We start from the raw sequence: 19,078 nt of genomic DNA, 5'->3' as shown, positions 1-19,078 counted from the left end.
GTTTTAACCGGAGGATTAGCTTGGGAAAAAAATAACCATAATGTCCTTCGAGCATATGTACACCCAACATAAAACAAAATATTATCATTGAAATAATAACCATTTTTGGTTATCTGCATGCATGTTTTTCTTCTAATTTCATTGCGCCGACTTGATGCTATGCATCAACTTTTTTCTTGTCATATATACTGTCGTATTATCGCGTTTTCGTTATCGTAACTATAGCGTTTTCACCATTGGTATTTCGCGATTTCATCATCGTACTATTGAGTATCGCGTTTCAGACTAACCGTACGTGACATCTACAGACGTAAACGCTCGCCCTACAGAACGCAATAGTTCAGTATGGCGAGTGGCTAACGTTTTGTATCCCTCTTGCAACGCAACGATACACTGCAATCGGGGAAACAAACAGCGAAATTTACGCGTTAACCGAACCCACTTTTTCAGCTGCCATATGCTACACATACATTAAATTAACTGATCAACCTTGTGACTTACATAAAGATTGAACATATGAATATGGAAATGGCATATTCGTAAGAGAACAAATATTTCAAAGTTCTTGTTAAACCCTAAACGAAACTCTTTCCAACACCATTCACAGGAAAACGGAATTGAATCACTGAACTACACGTACAATGTAGCTGGACAAAGAATTGTTTACAATGGTTGTATAATAATCAGCTGTTCACTTTTTTAGTTGTCATATGATTAATTTACACATTTTAGGGGAGTTTCTGCATGTAAATCTGTGAAAATGGAATACGTTAACTTTATTCTGTGTGTGGCAATTGTAATAATGGCTAGATCATTCGGTGTTTCATTCAAAACTGTTTCGGGAGGACCAATTTTCGTTTCAGAGATGTCAATGGACAGTGTATACAAAGGTTCAAAGTTCAGTAATGACAAAGATTACATGCAGAAAAGACAACTTTTTATTGACACAGAGGCCCAGGAACGGGTTGGTGGTGAAATAGTGATGAACCTGGACGAAAAAGCACTAAACAATAGAATCTTGGCAATGAAAAAGAAAGAGTATGATGCAGCCCATTATCAGGGCGGTTCGTTTGCTCCACAAATTAACTTCCTTCAATCCAAACCGTTGTATGAAAAAAGTGATATCTTCAAATTGATTCAGAAAATGCCAAAAGGTAAGCTGTCATCACAGGGCTAGGATAATAACGAATTGCCACCCATGTTGGTACAACATAAACTGCAGTTTTCGTAGGATAATACCGCGATAGTTTTCCACGATTGTGATAAGAACTTGCAATGATAATAGACGATAACAGGCGATAACTTACGACCTCTCACGTTTGTAGTATGATAGTTGATGGCCGATGACGATGCATTGCGGAAGGCAAGCTTTTAAAACGTTTCAAGACGATTCGATACATATTTATCCATATTAGGGCGCGTATGAAAACTTCTACACCTGTCTGTTGAAGACATTTGAGCAGTGCACATCTGATAAATAAGTTCCTGGCACCTGTTCAGAGGCTTCATCTCTCCTAATGATCTTCATGACAGTTTACATGTAGTCGAACCTTCATTTGTTGTTAATACATATTCATTCATTATTTTATGAATTATTTGTAATAATTGTACATCCCATAATAGATTTATATATTGCTCGATTACTCCCTGCTTATTTGTGAAAACAACAAATTAAGGCAAGTGTGATGCATTCGTGCATGCAGTTCTATCGTCAAAGAACGATTAAAGTTCTCCATCAAGAAATATTGCCGTGACAAATCGTATTCTGATTGTAAATAGCGTTTAAAAACATACTGTATAGAACATGAGCTAATTTTGAGTATAGTCGTACTGATTTGTCATAGAAAAGAATGACGGTACGTCATCCTCGGTAACCAGGAGCGGCTACAGGAATTAACGTTGTCTAGAGGGGGCGTAACTTAATGGCGCAGCCTTTTGACCATGATGCGACCCTCCCTTAGAACCGAAAGTAGATGGCATTAACTGTTTGCATGGTGATTATGGGCTACTCTCTTTGGGTTTTAACCATCTAGTCGGAAATTGTGCATTTTGAGCGTATATTATTACTTTTTTTCTCCGACACTGATATAAGAAGTGATTTTAGAGAGGTGCGCCCCCTCTAATTCCGCTAGTGGTTACCCATGATGTGCCACGACCACTGATGGCGTTACATATGTGCCCGATAAAGTTACATATATACTAAGGAAAATACCTTAGCTAAACCGCGGCGTTTTTTGAAACTTTAAAACTGTCGTGGGACTTGACGATTTACCAGGATCACCCACGACTCACCAGTATTCATGAAAATGAGCAACGAACGTATTCACGATTTGTCAATAACCTCCACGATTCTCTTAACCATGGGCAATCAAAGTCCAAACCGAAAGTGAAAGCCATGCTTCACGGTATATGTTTCAGTAAAATTGAAGACAGGTAACGTACGTCAGCAGTTTTACTGACGGTCTACTCAATTGGGGCCTATGAGAGTAATTACTGGAGCTTTTATTTCAAGTTTCAATTCATATACCATTCTTATGTTTGAATGATCATGCCTAACAATACATGCACCCATACGTGCTGAATGCATGGTCATTTAATTTTTTGAACAACCCCAAAAACACACATGTATGCATTCATATCCATTTGACTAAAATATAAATGCGTTCAAGCTTAATCCATTCTGGTTTCCTTTCGAAGGTGGTGCACTCCACTTACATGACGTATCAATAACGGACGTAAACTGGCTCGTTGGTAACGTAACGTACCGAGACCACTGCTACATGTGTAACGACGTTAACGCCAACGACAGCATCGTCTTCCACTTCTTCCAGAATCCGCCATCAAACCCTGGTATTTGATAAGTAGAAATTGTTTGTAGTATATCAAAAGCAAACGTCATGTTTCGCATTCTTTATTCTATTTTATTCAACTGCATGTTTCTTATTGAATGACGCAACATAAAATATAAATGCTTATAAAATTAATGATTATAAAATAAAATACGAACATTTTAAACACTTGTGTACTTTATGAATTTGTATGATAATCTTTATCTATATATCATAGATAGGACGAATATAATTTATTGCCGATTTCATAAAGAAGATATCGCACATGGATCTGTGTTATTTGTTAATCGATATTCATACCAGATGGACATTAGTTGCAAACAAAATGGACATCTGCCGATACAGTAATTAACTAATAGCTAGTATCTATCGTAATCACAGTTCACACTGGCTCAATGTCCACTGATGCTATGGCATCGGTTGACTACATGTTTCAGGGTGTCCCTGGAAGTTGGTAAACGATGTCCGGGCGAAGTCCAATAATGTCACAGCTTTTGATCAAATGTACGTCTCTAAAAAAATTAACTACAAAACTAGACAATAACATATTACAATGAAGCTTTGTTTTTAAGACAACCAGTTTTTGTATTTTAAAATATAAATGTTTGTTCGACCTCACCTTATTTGATCATGTCCGTATAATAAGTATCTGTATTTTATTTCATCTTTTGTATCACTGTGTATTCACCATTGTGTTTTATTTATTTATTATATTATTGTTACAAAGACGATGTGCATTGTACAATTCTAAAAAAATATGAGGTCCTGTTCTTTTCTATTAAGCATGTACATATCCATTCATAGTACGAATGTAGCCATTACGAGTAAAGTCGTTACTTCTTTCATACATCGCTTATGTATTTGTAAAACTTACTTTGACTGTACAATCTTAGGAGCGCTACGTGTGAACAGTTCAAATGTTCTGTAGAAGTAAATAAAAAAAACATGTACTTTAAATTATTGTTTGCTTGAAGAAAATTAATATCTCACTACATATTTTAACTTTTTTGTTTTATTACGTATAATCTTGAGTTGTGCTCGGATATTAGACGTTGATATACTGTCATGTTGTTAGTCTGAGGAGAGAAACATTGAAACCTGATCTTCCTTTCTGGACATGTTGGGTAAAAGTTCAAACGTTGTCATATTGTTTTTATCAAATACCATATAACGTTTGTAATAAGAAGGACGTTTTATTTAGATTGATCCATGTTTTTTATAACTGCTACATACAAGACTGTCGAAAACACAGACATTTAACTTTCCGTAACAGGCTGCTTGAGAGCATGGTGATGACGCCTGAACTGGCTGACGCGGACATTAACGTGATATGGAAGGCGTTCACGGGCGCCCTCACCCGCGCTGATGGCCTCATTTCCTACAGGTCCGTCTTCAGGGATTACTTTTATGAGGCATTGACAGAGTTCCAGGCAGATAATGTACAGTACATTGAGTTGCGCGCGGTTTTTCCTGGGGTAATCAATACGGACAAATAATACACAATCGCGGCTTAGGTTTACAAGTTAAGCTTAAGTACCCATTACATCTGAAGCCTGCTGACTACGCCGTTGCTTCCCCATACTTATACTGGTTCACGTACTATCGTGTGCTTACCCCATTCTGCTAAGTACACAAGCCAGGTGCATTCTCCATTTCGTTATGTACATTCTTCATTATGTTATGTCTACTGATTGATATGTTATGTACGTTTTATACTTCGTTTTGTGCAGATTCCATTATATTAGGTGTACTAATCATTGTATTAGGTGCACTCTCCGTTTCGTGATGTGCAAACTTCATTATGTTATGTGTACTAATTAATATTTTAGGTGCGTTCTCCATTTCCTTATGTGGACACTTCATTGTTTTATATGTACCAATCATTGTGTCTTATAATTTGTCCATTTTGTTACGTTTATACTTCATCTAGTACCCAGCAAACATTTTATATCGGCCTGATGTCGGGCTGATATGGAAAACTTCATCGGCCCGACATCGGCATTTACATCGGGCCGATGTCGGATGTGCAACACGGCTCGACATCGGGCCGATGTCGGCATATTGTAAAAAGTCGACATTTAGCCAGCATGATGCCGAGATCCTATTTCGTCCCTATTCTCATACAGCCTGATTGTCATGCTCAATGACAACAGAACATGATAGTTAAACACAATATTTTGTCTTGGTTTGTCAGAGAGAAACATATTTATGCGATGAAAACCTTCCATAAACCTACAGGCACATTATAAACTCACATATTCCTGCATAAGAAAATAAACTATTTGATCTTACAATTTTTTATTATCATTGCTTTAAATATTCAAACAATAGGGTTATCACAGAATGTGGATAAAACCCTTAAACAGTTTTATCAAAATGCACAAGTTATGATACACAGACATGCCATAATACACATAGACTGTCACTCTATAAATAAACAAACAAAATAAGACTTGAAATAAGATTAATTTCATTGAACACTACTTAAGGTAAAGCTTCTGCATTAAACATTAAGGGTTTTTAACATAAGATTTTTTTTTCCTCCTGGTGTTCCAAGTATGCACTCAGACATCTGCGCCTGCCTCATTTCCCTCGGAATTTCACAACAGCCTGTGGAATAAGTACTTGTACTATCAATACAGAGGTAGAGATAAGTTTTTTCAGGATATGGGTATTTACAACACAGATATGGTGTAACTGTTGGGGGATCTTGAAGTTACTGTTGTGATGCTTGCAGAACAGTCCTGCCATTGCCACTGTCACATTTAAAGGCCTTGGTGGTGTTGTCACTGACATTTATATATGCATTTCTCGGTTATTCTGATCATTTCTCCCCTTTAGGTAAATTTAAAGGTTGGCATAGTCAACTTGCTTTTTCTTAAGTGTGAAATAGCCTATATCACCTACTTTTTATCAATACTTTCTATCTTAATTCATAAACAGAATGATGTATCATAAATTAATTTACTTGACAAAAAATACATAAATGCAGACATACCATCCTGACAGACTGAAGGTTACTAACATAGTATGAAAAAGTTCAATATAAATGGTTACATAGACATACCTCCCCTATGATCGCCTTTATTCCTCATTTTCAGAATCTCAATTTGCAGTTGTCCGCTCTCTGCCACTTCGATCTTTCCACGTTATACGATACTGTTAAATAAAATGTGTGTCAATTATGATTCATAATTGATAAGAAAATGTTCTTTTTAAATTTGTCTACAATGGAAGCAGATAAATTAATCGTTCAAACCCAACCCAATCATCAATGTTATACTTTGCCTTTGTGTGCACATGATTTCGCATGCTACCTTAATGTTGATTTTAATCAAACTGATAAAACAACAAAGAGAACTAGTCACGAAAATATATTACACGAATTTCTTTTCAACATATTTACTTGAAATAAAAGTATTTATTACTTTCGAGAAAAAAAAAACTAAATACAAAAAGAATAGTACTATAAACATTCCTTATATTCACGCGCTCAACAACGATTCAAACAGTACTTACCATTGATAATCAAAGTGCTGAAAGCACTGATGTACTAGGGCTTCATTCAGGGGAATGTTGACAACCATGTTCTAAGCATTGAAAAAATCGGCTCACATCACAAGGGGTGACTGTTTAATGGGCTAGCTTAAACTTTAGACTAAAACTGCTTGCAAGCTGCAAAGGAAATTTGAAAAATCTAGTTAAGTGTGTGTAGAGTGAGGGGGGTGGGGGGCTAAAGCGTTAAATCAGATAAAGTCATAATTCTTTTGAATTTGTTAAAGTCGTTAAATCAGACTTGTACAAATTAATTTACGTGGTTGGCACACATACTTCTTTAATTTGATCAATTCCTTTTATATCAAAGGACTGTTATTTGCAGTTTCAAAGAAGATTTTCAATGATGTAATTATATACTATATAGGAAACATGTCGCCTCTTTTTCAGGGGAACTTTAAACCACAGGGCCATACTTTAAACAATCTTTGTAAAAGACATCTACATTGTACACCTATGTCATACACAATGCTAACTATTAGGAAGAAGTTTTTATTTAAAAAGTTAAAGAGTTATTTTCTCCCTCTTAATTTGTGCTTGGTATTTAATTCATATAACATGTTACCATGATAACTTAGTGCTGTTGATAAATGTTGTATCAACGTCAAAATCACGATGTCAGTCCGACGTCGCAATTAGACATCGAACCGACGTTGTGATTTGGTTATTGTTTGTAATAAGTTGTATTTTTCAAGTTAATACATGATATACACATGATGTAACAAGAAGTTGCTCGAAAATCGTGATACTGCTGCAAATAAATATTAAAATTCGATCATGTTATTATTCAAGTTGCTTCCCTTGTCTGTGCCCTTGGTTTCTGTAATTGGAATTTCCGCATGGTGTCGCATGTTTATAGACTTTTTTCTTTCTTTTTTTTGTTGTTGTTAAAATTCATCTTGTTAAACAAAAATTAGCATAAATAATTATATCGATAGCTTCTAATCATGTCATTTAGATAATTCCGAAAAAAATGCATGTTTAATTCCTTATCTTAAAATAGACGCGCGCAATTTTGAACCCATTTCGATCCGCCATATTGCTCATGAGGTGTACGAATATTGAAGAGAGAGAAAGAGTCAAATACTCCTCTAAAGACTCGACGGATCATATTTTAAATAATACAACAAGGTAAGTTGATACAATGCATGATGAACGGTTTATAGCAATAATTTTCTGGTGTTTTACAAGGTTGTTTCAATGAAATGTTAGCATACATGTAATTCAACCCGATTCGCCCTCAATTGACATCGCGCCGATTTGTACTTTTTAGTATGAAAAAACAATGTTAATTGTTCTCTTGAATAATGTCTGTAAATACTAGTAGTTTTTGTGTAATTTTCATCTTTGATCAGGGTCCGAAAGGCCCATGTTATTTACAATTGTTTTTGTTAAATTCAATGTCATCCAGCAAAATTATATATATTGTTATCAATTTCATATTATTATGTACCCCTTTTTGACAGGTTTATGACGGATAATGTAATGCCTAGCTTTACCGTGAAGGGGAAAAGGAGAAAATGACTTTCCAAAAGCAGTTTTTCAAGGTGTTCAAGGTAATACTTGCCAAGTCAAATCTGCTTCTTGACAGTAATCATTTAATTATGTTATTATTAAAGTGAGTACCAGGTATAATCTTGTGCATTCACCTCTTATAAAAATACCACTTGTGCCCGCTCAAGGAAAACAAAGCAATGATTCACTGGAATTGATTTCATAAGCGATAGCTTTGATCACAGATTCCAGTAACTGAAATAAGTAAAACAATTAAAAGATAATGAAAAAATACAGCAAATATTGTACCAAAACTGGGGAAATTTTGTTGTGTGGAATTTGATATCAAATCTTTATTCTCAGCAGTTTCAAGTCAATATAATTTTTTTTGACAAGATTGTTATGTATTTCAGCAAGTGTCACTGTGTTTACTGCTACTGAACATGAGGTTGATGGGGCAATTGGATCCTGTCTGAAGTACGCTCCAGACAGACAAGGAGGTGGAGGACGACGAACTATTTACACAAGTTAATTAACATACATCTCTAAACTTTCAATTAACAATGTGTCATTTTAATAATTTAATGTGCCTTTATCATTCAATACTTTTAGTGTCTGTACAGATTTGTTGTGAAAATAAAACTTGTACATCCTCTGAGTTGTTTGTTAATTAATGTAGGTGAATGCTGCGGTAATTCCTAATTACCTGTTACCTGTGTGGTATGCATATTTATGCTATGGATTTTGGTCGTTTTCACGACATTGTTTCAACGTCGTAACTCCGACGTTGTTTCAACGTCGTGATTTCGACGTCTAAAAAACTTTCATTTTCAACCAATATACAACATTTATCCAACGTCAGTTTCTGACGTTGTTACAACGTCTTTCCAACGTCAATTGTTTGCTGGGCAGAGAGTCGTAAGAGGTCTCCTTCTTCTGAGTCAAATTCACAAGCTCCTCTTGTATTTCCTTGTTTTCCTCCACTAGAGACTCTATGGCCTCTTGAACTTTTCGCGAAGCCTTTGTCTTCGGTCGAGCGCCATTTTCTGATGCCGCCATTTTTTAAAGTCAAATACTGGACGTCTGGACGGGACGAAATTAAACTGAACAATGACCAGATCGGATTAACACCTATGCGACTATGGGTGACTGCGCATAAAAGTAGTTCCCATAATTATAACATTTTATGCTAAAATGTGGTAACTGCGTTTTGATCCGGATATGGCGGAATGTAATATTTGATTCTGGTAGTTTTTTGTAGATTTTGATTTTACTCAGCTTGTGCCTTGTGGTGTCCGAATCTGCAAAAATCTACTTGAGTCGAATACAACCTCCTGGATCAAAACGCAGTACTTATAACCCTATTATGTACAAAACCTGTTACCCCGTGGACAGAGCATCTTTTACCCACAGGGCCATTGTAACTTTGAACAATCATTGTAACAGACAACTACATACATGTACAAGATGCTTAAGGAAGTAGTTTGGAAAAATTTAGAATTATTTTCTCCATCTTAATTTGTATGCATTAGATAACTCAATAAATGCAGCAGTTGGCCATTCTTATATTGTCCTCTGTCACTGTCCTGATAGCTCCCTATCTCAATATATGCAAAAGGTTTTAGATTCATGATTCCCTGGTCCAATATGTCAATATATAATACAGAAAGAAGATGTTGAATGTAGAATCAAGAAGCTTTCTTTTCAGGCACTCCAAATTGAATAGTACTGTAACATTTGGAGTGCCAATAATTTGTTGGATTCCTAGGCAACAGGTATCAGGTGTTGCAGTACATTTGGCAAATACTTTTCACCCGTCCTTGTAAATCTAAAAAAGCTTTCATTTCACAAAATAGGTTCATATGACTAAATTAAGGTTGCTAAATCGGAGTTTGAATAATTCTGAAAACTAGATGTGCCTTTAATTGCAGCAATTTGAACTCCAACTCATAATGTCAATTAAGCTGGTTATGCAACACTGCAGTTCCTTGGTGTTGGGATTGCTTTATTTTCTTGAATAAACAAGCAGTTCTTGTGCTGGAAAGTACAATGCATTAACATGCATTTTTCTTGCCCTGACTCCATCCAAGCCTTAAATCTTAGATCAACATGTACTTGGGGCTATGTGTAATATCAATGAGAACTATAAATTATGTTCAATTTAGTGCCACTTATGATATTTCATTCCATATACAAAAACACTAACATGTTCAAACCAATATCCTATGTTATGATAAAACCATTGCCAAGTTGGTAATTTGAAAAGTCAAGAAATTATATCTGGTCAGGGTTTGACATAGTCTTTCTAGACAGCTGGACTTGTTTTGCAGTTACTTTGAAAATCTTAAAAAGCTAAACTGAACAAGACTTGAGCAAAAAATTCACAATACCAAAAGGGTTTTTAAAGACTTATGAGATCATTCTCACATCACCAATACCATTAGTTCTTATCTACAAACTTAAGTCAATATAATAATTGATGTTTTACATAAATATTGCAATGAATAAAACATATTGCAATAAGTGCCAATAACATAGCAATCAAGTATGATCACTATAGGCCTAAACATTAGATTTCAACATTTTCCTGATAAACAATAAATAATTTTACTTAACAATTTTCTCATTTTTTACACAAGCTGAAAAAATGGTCTCTTCTTGAATACTTCACATATTTCATGGCTTTCATCATTCAAACTAACATTTCGCTTGTTATTTCAATATTCAATGATTGTGTAAACATTCATAAATGATGGTTAAAATTAACATTCATGCTAATCATGCCTACCAAAAGCGCCTGACTGACCAATCAGTATCCAATTTTGGCAGGGCTTATTGGTGTTTAATTGAAATCAACCATGACCTCCCACAATCTGCACTGATCAACAGTAGTTAATGAATTGTTTCAATTGTTCTTATTTTCATAAACTTAGAAAACACAACTGCAGTGAATAAAATTTATTCCTCATCACTGAGAGAAAGTTTAGAAAAATGAACGAAGCCGAGTTACATCTAGTAGGATATCAAATCCTACAAATGTATTCATCATTTTTTATAACCGTATTTAGTAAATGTTAAATTTTTGTATGTCTAAAAAGTTTAATTTTTTGGTATATCAAAGAACATTTGTGTGTATAAAGTTGATGATATTTTGTGATTCATTTCATTTCATTCCTGTTTCATTTAGTGTTCAATCCCAAGCTTTCTTGTTCACATTTAAGTGAAGAAAAGTCACTGATCTGAATAAATTCATTATAATGTAAGGTCACATAAAAGATATATTGTGCTTTTTAAAAATAACATTTTTTCATCTGTTTAAAATTATGTCAAATGAAGTGCACTGACATTTTATTATGTGTTTAAAGCTGCACTCTCATTTTGACAACTTTTTTTTATTTTTTGTCTTGGAACGACAATATAATCATTTTTAATGGAAAAAACACGAAATAACTGCTATTAATAAATCATTTGTAAACTATGGGGATCATCAGTAGTAAGTTTCAATGCATTAATTGTACACATCGATACCAAGTTTATGTCAATTTTCTACAATTTTCTTTAAATTTTTGCTTTTTCATCATTAACTTAGTACAGCCCCTTTAAACTGTACCTTATAATGTCTGTGACTTATCAAATATTTAATAGTAATGGTCTACAACCAAGATTTGTTTTAATTATTCAGGTTTCAAACTGCATTGTGTATGCGATTGGAAAAGTAATCTTGAAAGCTCACTTAGTATATTTTTTACAAATAACATTCACCCTGCAAGGTACTCATATTTGGATGATACAAAAAGATTTGCACAGTCATTTATGTATATTTGCATTTATTGATAAAGGATACCTTTTTTATTTTTTTATCTCCATTTTGCAAAATTGAAATCACATGATTTTTTCAAACGAACTTGTATTGCTTGAAAATTAACGTGTCAAATTAAAAATGCTACCCACGGTAAGATGAAAATAAATCCGTTTGATGGTTGTAATCATTCAATGGCGGCTTTATTGATAAATTTCCTCAATAAAATTATGAAATTCACATCATCAACATCCGCAAGTAGTGATAACATACATGTCTGAATCATTCGGCCGCTCTGATCAGAGTAAGTTTTGAGGTCAATAAGTAGACTGGTACCCTGATTTACTTTTCCTAAAAAATATAAAGTTATACAGGTACGCGGCATATGGTTTTTAGTTAACATTAATAGTATTTGAACAATAAATATCAAAAATCATTTTGGTATTTAAAAATTACTAATTGCCATGCGATGATTAGTTAAAAAAACTTTGTATCGAAAAGAAAATATCACGGAAACATGCAAATTATGTCGAAAAAAGATCAGGGACCGACTTCGGAATACCAACATTGTATACAAAGGATAACACTACTTTTTTGAACCAACTTTCCTGGTTGTTTTCTACTTAGACCGCACGCTTTATTCGCTTTTAAAACGTATGAATTCACAAGACATTTCGAATGCGCGACGGGCACCACGGTTACTAATTTCTTTTCGGATAAAAGAGAAAGATGGTACCAGTATATCAATACAGAGCATTGAACGGAAAAACTTCGATGCTTACTTTTCCAATATGTTCATATTCTTATTGCATATAATCTGACCGTATGCAAGAAAATTCATGTGGTTAACCCGATTAACTCACTCGCTACGTATGCATTTATTGTGCTTCGTTAAAAGAACATACAGTTAGCTTGAATTGTTAGGAGAACTATTTTTATTGGATGTTGTGATTGTAATCAGTTCTGGTACTACTTTGATTATTCAAATTCGCTAACGGCAATCCAATCAAAATACAGCGTATGAATACATTACGTCAGTGAACCCTCAGATGCGGCTTGAAAATGCAGACATCGCGGTTATGGCTATGAACTAGGCCACAAGTGCCCTAGTCCAAAAACAAAAATATGATGACTTTCAACTTCTTTTGAAATGGCACAAACACCGCAGTAAATATTAAACTAAATAATTTCGTATTAATCAAATAAACATGAACTGAACCTTTTAATTACAGAATTCATTAAAAAAAAACATATAAACTTATATTGGTTTTATTATTTAATGATAATGAATTTGAATATGTATTAATCGCAAGGGGAATGACCTGCTTGTGGAAGTTGCAACAAAAGCATTGCTCTCCCTTGAAGCAATACTATGTATACGTCGGGGCAATATCGGCCCGATATTGGCATATTTATAAAACGTTTTTTGTCCAAAAAAAGGGATATTGTTTATGTAATTATTTTTAAACATTCAAATCTTAGCCGTATAGTATTATTACGCATACAATGTCAATATACCCATATCGGCACGATGTCGGGCCGAAATCGGCAAACACTGGCCGATTTGCCGATATTCAGCTGATATCGGCCCGATACGGTCATGTTTGCTGGGTATATGAACCAACAAATGTGTTAAGTGCATTCTTCATTTTGTTTTGTGCATACTTAATTATTCTATGTATAACGATCATTCTGTCTTATTAAGGCTATATCATTATGTGCTTACTTCATTACGTTATGTGAACCGACCTATGTTTTAGGTGCCCGCTATAGTTAGAGCTAAAGAATTGCGGATGCCCTGTAGAAATCACCCTGTCCGACTGTCTATTCGTCCGTCAGTTTGTCTGTCCGTCCATATTTTTATTGGTTGTTTTCTTAATAGCTGCAACGATTGATGATATCAATTATATGTTTAATACGCTGTTACAATGTGCTCTTTCATGACAAATTCACAACTCCAACTTGAATGTTGTATGGGTTATGGCCATTTGTAGCTTTTTAAAAAAGTGCAATTTTTTCCTGTTTTTACTTCATTACTTTACAACCATTAAATGTATCAACTTCATTGTGTATATATTCATTTAAAGACAAGTCAAGTAACTCCAACTTTAAGAGGAAGATTTATGGTCCTTTATAACTTTAAAAAACGCATTTTCAACCATTACATATATATACATGTATAACTTTTACACTTACTGATAGTATGCTCAATCATGACAAATTTTATAACTCATTCTTAAATATTGAAAGATTTATAGTCTTTTGTAAATGTTTAAAAATTACACATTGTTTTACTTAATTATTTTTTTAATCATTGATGATAAAAACTCAGTTAAACTTCATTGTCTTACTCAAATTAGCAATATGCTCTTGGCAAGTTATATAACTCCAACTTTAATATAGTCGGATTAATAGGGCTTTGTTACTTAAAAAAGAGACTAAAATTAAAAGTTTTTAAAGGAATTGACACTTGAAACATCAATATACTAATGGCAATATGGCTCCGTTGAAAGTTAAAAAAACGCAACTCTGATTCAAATTGTCATCAAATTCCCTCCCTTTGTTTGAAAGCGAATGCGTAAGCATAACACGTAACATTACGAAGTATACACATAACGAAATAGAGATACACCTTTCACATTGGTCGGTTCACATAGCATACTGGAGTATGCTCATAACGAAATGGATACAGTAATCGTACGTTTCACATAACAAAATGAAGTGTACACATAACGAAATAGAGGAAACATCTAACATTTTTATCAGTACACAGAGCCACGGACCTAAAAGAACATAATGAATTGTGCAGATAAATGGAAATGGATAATACACCTAACATTGATGATAACACACATAACATAATGCAGTGTGCACATAACGAAATGGAGAATGCACCTGATCATCATGAACATGTGTTATGTAAGCACAATATAGTACGTGGCCAGTATAATGAGGCAACAAATGCGTTCCATAGACTACAAACTCAAACATTTCTATCCTTAATAATTAATTATTTTAGATGACTGCAGCCAGGCTGGACTTCAATGAGTCTTTGCCAGAAATACATTTTCTTCACAGTGATAGAACAAAGTAGAGCTTTTTTCAATACAACATACCCTGCTTATGTAATTTGTCGAATGTTTGTCAGGTATATGAGCTGAACGGTACGATCATTGCGCCCCACGACGTGATGCAGATCTACAAGGACACCATCAAGGAGTTCAAACACGACAATCACGACTTCACAGGCGCCAAGATCATCCAAACGAATAGCAGGTGAAGTATTTTTCTATGTTGGCTGCCTTAGTTTGTTTAACACTGAAAGATTCAAAACAAGAAATAATGAAATAATTGTATACCATGCACCTTCCGAGCATCAATTCATTTCTTCTGTGTACCGTGGAGAGTCACGAATACCTTATCATTATTGCAGGGTGTATAACAACTCGTATATCCTGGATGACATCAAGACGTCGGTTGAGATGCTGGCGGCGTTTCCGGAGCACTTCGCGGGTTACGACCTGGTGGGACAAGAGGACCCGGGCCGCACACTGCTGTCGTACCTAGACGAACTGCTCTACCCGTCCACCCTAGACCCACCCGTCAACCTTCCATACTTCTTCCATGCTGGAGAGACCAGTATGGTTATACTGTCCTCACATTTTGATTTTCAGATAAAAATGATAACATAATTATGTTCAAATACTGACTTGGTATTTAAAGCTGCATGCCAACAGCATCATACGGGTGATTATATGATATATTTGGTATGTTTTACGTCTCTTTTGACTTTAATCTTTTCTCCCCTGCAGCCTGGCAGGGCACGAAGGTTGACGACAATGCAGCTCGCGATGAACTCTCTCATGTTAGGCCCTAATCCGTATTCTTAGTTATTCCCCTTTTATCATCTAAAAAGTTACTCAAATTACTACTCGTGCTCGTCTAGCAAAATTAACCGGAGATAGCAGTATTCTATAATTGTTCTTTGGGTCCTTTTATTCATAATAGTAAAACGTTTGAATCTCGGTAGAACATGGGCAACTTATTTTAATTTGTCAGTTCGAAGTAATTTCCACACTTACATGTTCCTATGAGCTCGGATAACAATCGCAGGACGTTGCTCATTGTTGATACCATAAAACACATTGGTTATGTGCGATATTTTAAATGTTGCTTTAACAAATACTGTCCTTCTCCCACCAGTTACAGCGCGATGACTGACGCGGAGAAAATGGTAGCCATCAAGGCGTGGGAGGCGAAGTGGAACGCGTTTGTTCGGGCTGCTCTCCATGACACCGGTCCGGCCGCGTGATTCGCACGTGCTTGATTTACACCATGTGCATTAAACATCACTTAAATTATGTTTTTACCTATTTTCTTCATTTAATATCAATCATGTTTGTATTTTACATTACTATCTTGGATCTGGCCCCAATTTCTCGAAAGTTCGTAAGCGTACCAAGCGAGAGTAGCTTATTTGATAAGTCGAATTTCAGTAAACAGAGTCACTGCAAACGTGTTACATGTATTGAACTCAATGTCATTCACTTCCTATATAATGTTTTGTATCAGTTGATTAAAAGGATAAACCTAAACACAAAATTCTTATATGTGAAATCGACCCCACAAAGATTTTCTACGGAATGTCATTAGGGCCATCGCATGTGAATGTGTTGATCTGAAACGCGATACTTGATAGTACGACGATGAAAACGCGAAATCACGAAACTACAATAACAAAAACGCGACAGAACCATGATGAAAACGCGACAGTAAGATAACGGAAATGCGATTATGCGACAGTACGATGATGATAATGAGATATACTATCGTGTTTTCATCATCGTACTGTCGTGTTTTCATCATCGTATTGTCGCGTTTTCATCATCGTACTGTCGTGTTTTCATCATCGTATTGTCGTGTTTTCATCATCGTACTGTCGTGTTTTCACCATCGTATTGTCGCGTTTTCATCATCGTACTGTCGTGTTTTTAACATCGTACTGTCGCGTTTTCATCATCGTACTGTCGCGTTTTCATCATCGTACTGTCGTGTTTTCATCTTCGTATTGTCGCGTTTTCATCATCGTACTGTCGTGTTTTTAACATCATACTGTCGCGTTTTCATCATCGTACTGTCGTGTTTTCATCATCGTACTGTCGCGTTTTTATCATCGTACTGTCGTGTTATCATCATCGTACTGTCGCGTTTTCACCATCGTACTGTCGCGTTTTCATCATCGTACTGTCGTGTTTTCGTCATCGTACTATCGCCTTTCGGTGCGCATGCGCATAGAAGAATTTGCCCTCCATGTGACAAAATGTCGTATGCAGGGGTGCGTTTGAGAGAATTTTTACGATCTGCTATAATCGTAACTGTACGATCATAATAACGACCAACTTAATGATAGTTATTAAGGCGTTTAAGAAACGCCTTGTAAACTCTCCAGTCGTTTGGAAAAAAAACGATGGCGCAGCGTTAAAGCGAATGAGACAGTCAGAAGTAAAATGACATCACGTCATATTAACCTCATAAAAGCACCCGTGTATGAATGATATTATTTATGCTGCTGCTGCTGCTGCTGCTGCTGCTGCTGCTGCTGCTGCTGCTACTACTACTACTACTACTACTACTACTACAACTACAACTACAACTACTACTTCTACTACTACTACTACTACTACTACTACTACTACTACTACTACTACTACTACTCGCGGTCTCTATTCTGATTGAGTATTTTCTGCTTATGCTGCTATTTTATCTGTAATCCGGGATTAACGTGATGTCCCAGAGAGGTAGGGTAAACAGGGGACCCCGAAAAGATCGGTCTTATACGTTGTAGTCTTAGAACACAAGCGTCTAATATAATCCAAAAGCACTTGTGGATCATTGTAGACGCTTTTGTTCTAAAAGCACGACATAATAATCAGTACTTGCTAGCTTGCTTGCTTTAACACATGATGATGATGATGATGCCGATGCCGATTATGATGATACTGATGGTGATGGTGATAGTGATGATGATAGGAAATATGATGCGACAACGTCGACAATTTTGATAATACTAATGATAATTTGACGACCACGACTTGCGTGATGATAATTATAAAAACAATAATGCAACGATGTCAATGACATAAATTAAGTGTACGTACTTGACGTATTGCATTTTCGTAGTAACTTGACTAGCTACTTGGCACCCATAACATGATTTGCAAAAGTTCTCTATCTCTTTATCTATCCCTGGCCACCATACTTTGGATCTTAATCTTTGTTTCATTAAAACAATGCCCGGATGACCTTCGTGTCCCAAAGATAAAATGTCCTCTCGTAATGTCTTGGGTACAAGGATTCTAGTACCTCGAAGTACTAAATAGCCTAAATTCATGCTTTATCGGCAAATAGCTCTTGTTTGACAGAATCTCTTTTAGTTCTTTATCATCCTTTGATTCTTGTTCAATTGTCTTTGTTGACATGGCAATTGGTGTCGCCTCGGTTGCTACAAATTTAACGTACTCCTCCGTGTTAAGAAAATCACATTTTCCTTTTGGAACGCTTGTTTCAGGCACTAGACGCGATAGTGCATCTGCAATGTTTTTATGCCCTGGAATATGTCTGACTTTATATGTGTATGGTTGTAATCGCAACATCCACCTTTCTACTCTAGCACATGGTTTGGAATTTGGAGAAAATATGAACTGCAACGGCTTGTGATCTGTCAGCAGTTCAAATTCGATTCCGATCAAATACATATGTAGTCTCTCACACGCCCAAACAATGGATAGTGCTTCTTTCTCCGTTTGCGAATACTTCCGTTCTATACTCGTCAAAGTTCTGCTCACATATAAAATCACTCTGGATTCACCTTGCCCATTTTCTTGCACCAGAACACAACCTATTCCGACTGGCCCTGCATCACAAATTACTTGAGTCTTATCTTTCTTGTCGAAATACCCAAGGTTCTTCGCATTTGACAACTGTTTTTTTAGTTCTTTGAAACTTTCCTCTTGTTCAGCATCCCATGTGAATGGAAGTCCTTTTCTGGTCAACTTTCGCAAAGGTTCAGCAATAGATGCGAGATTTGGAATAAACCGTCCACTAAAATTGACGAGACCTAGGAAACTCTTCACTTCTGATACAGTTTTTGGTTTTCTAAATTCAAGAACAGCTTTCACCTTACTTTCGTGAAGACCTACTCCATGGTCTGACAAAACCATGCCCATAAAATCTACATGAGTCAAATTGAATTGGCATTTCTCCAGATTCAACGTAAGTCCTTTCTTTTCAAGACGTTCTAACAATGCTTCAAGTCTTGCATTATGCTCATCATCACTTCGTCCATGTACAATAATGTCGTCGAATATACTGTCCACACCTT

The 19,078-nt window shown here is 35.6% G+C and overlaps 1 protein-coding gene and 1 long non-coding RNA gene across 2 annotated transcripts; both read left to right on the top strand.

Moving 5' to 3' along the window:
• The first annotated feature begins 677 nt into the window (after positions 1-677).
• Positions 678-16,245, top strand: LOC128230436 (adenosine deaminase AGSA-like). The gene is made up of 7 exons (XM_052942700.1): positions 678-1,154; positions 2,698-2,850; positions 3,287-3,353; positions 4,123-4,324; positions 14,846-14,973; positions 15,131-15,336; positions 15,901-16,245. The coding sequence occupies exons 1-7, from the start codon at positions 761-763 to the stop codon at positions 15,912-15,914; spliced, it is 1,164 nt and encodes a 387-aa protein (XP_052798660.1). The 5' UTR covers positions 678-760; the 3' UTR covers positions 15,915-16,245.
• Positions 7,460-8,572, top strand: LOC128230437 (uncharacterized). The gene is made up of 3 exons (XR_008260217.1): positions 7,460-7,535; positions 7,871-7,960; positions 8,312-8,572. It is a non-coding gene; the product is annotated as an uncharacterized LOC128230437 (long non-coding RNA).
• Positions 16,246-19,078: the final 2,833 nt, after the last annotated feature.

Source organism: Mya arenaria, chromosome 4, assembly GCF_026914265.1.
Source record: "Mya arenaria isolate MELC-2E11 chromosome 4, ASM2691426v1".
In the NCBI taxonomy this organism is placed as follows: domain Eukaryota; kingdom Metazoa; phylum Mollusca; class Bivalvia; order Myida; family Myidae; genus Mya; species Mya arenaria.
This window is presented reverse-complemented; position numbering and strand designations above follow the sequence as displayed.

Coding starts and splice junctions, on each gene's coding strand:
- LOC128230436 (XM_052942700.1), top strand. CDS start 761: ATGGAATACGTTAACTTTATTCTGTGTGTGGCAATTGTAATAATGGCT. Junction 1,155..2,697: donor GATTCAGAAAATGCCAAAAG/GTAAGCTGTCAT, acceptor TTCCTTTCGAAG/GTGGTGCACTCCACTTACAT. Junction 14,974..15,130: donor ATCATCCAAACGAATAGCAG/GTGAAGTATTTT, acceptor TCATTATTGCAG/GGTGTATAACAACTCGTATA.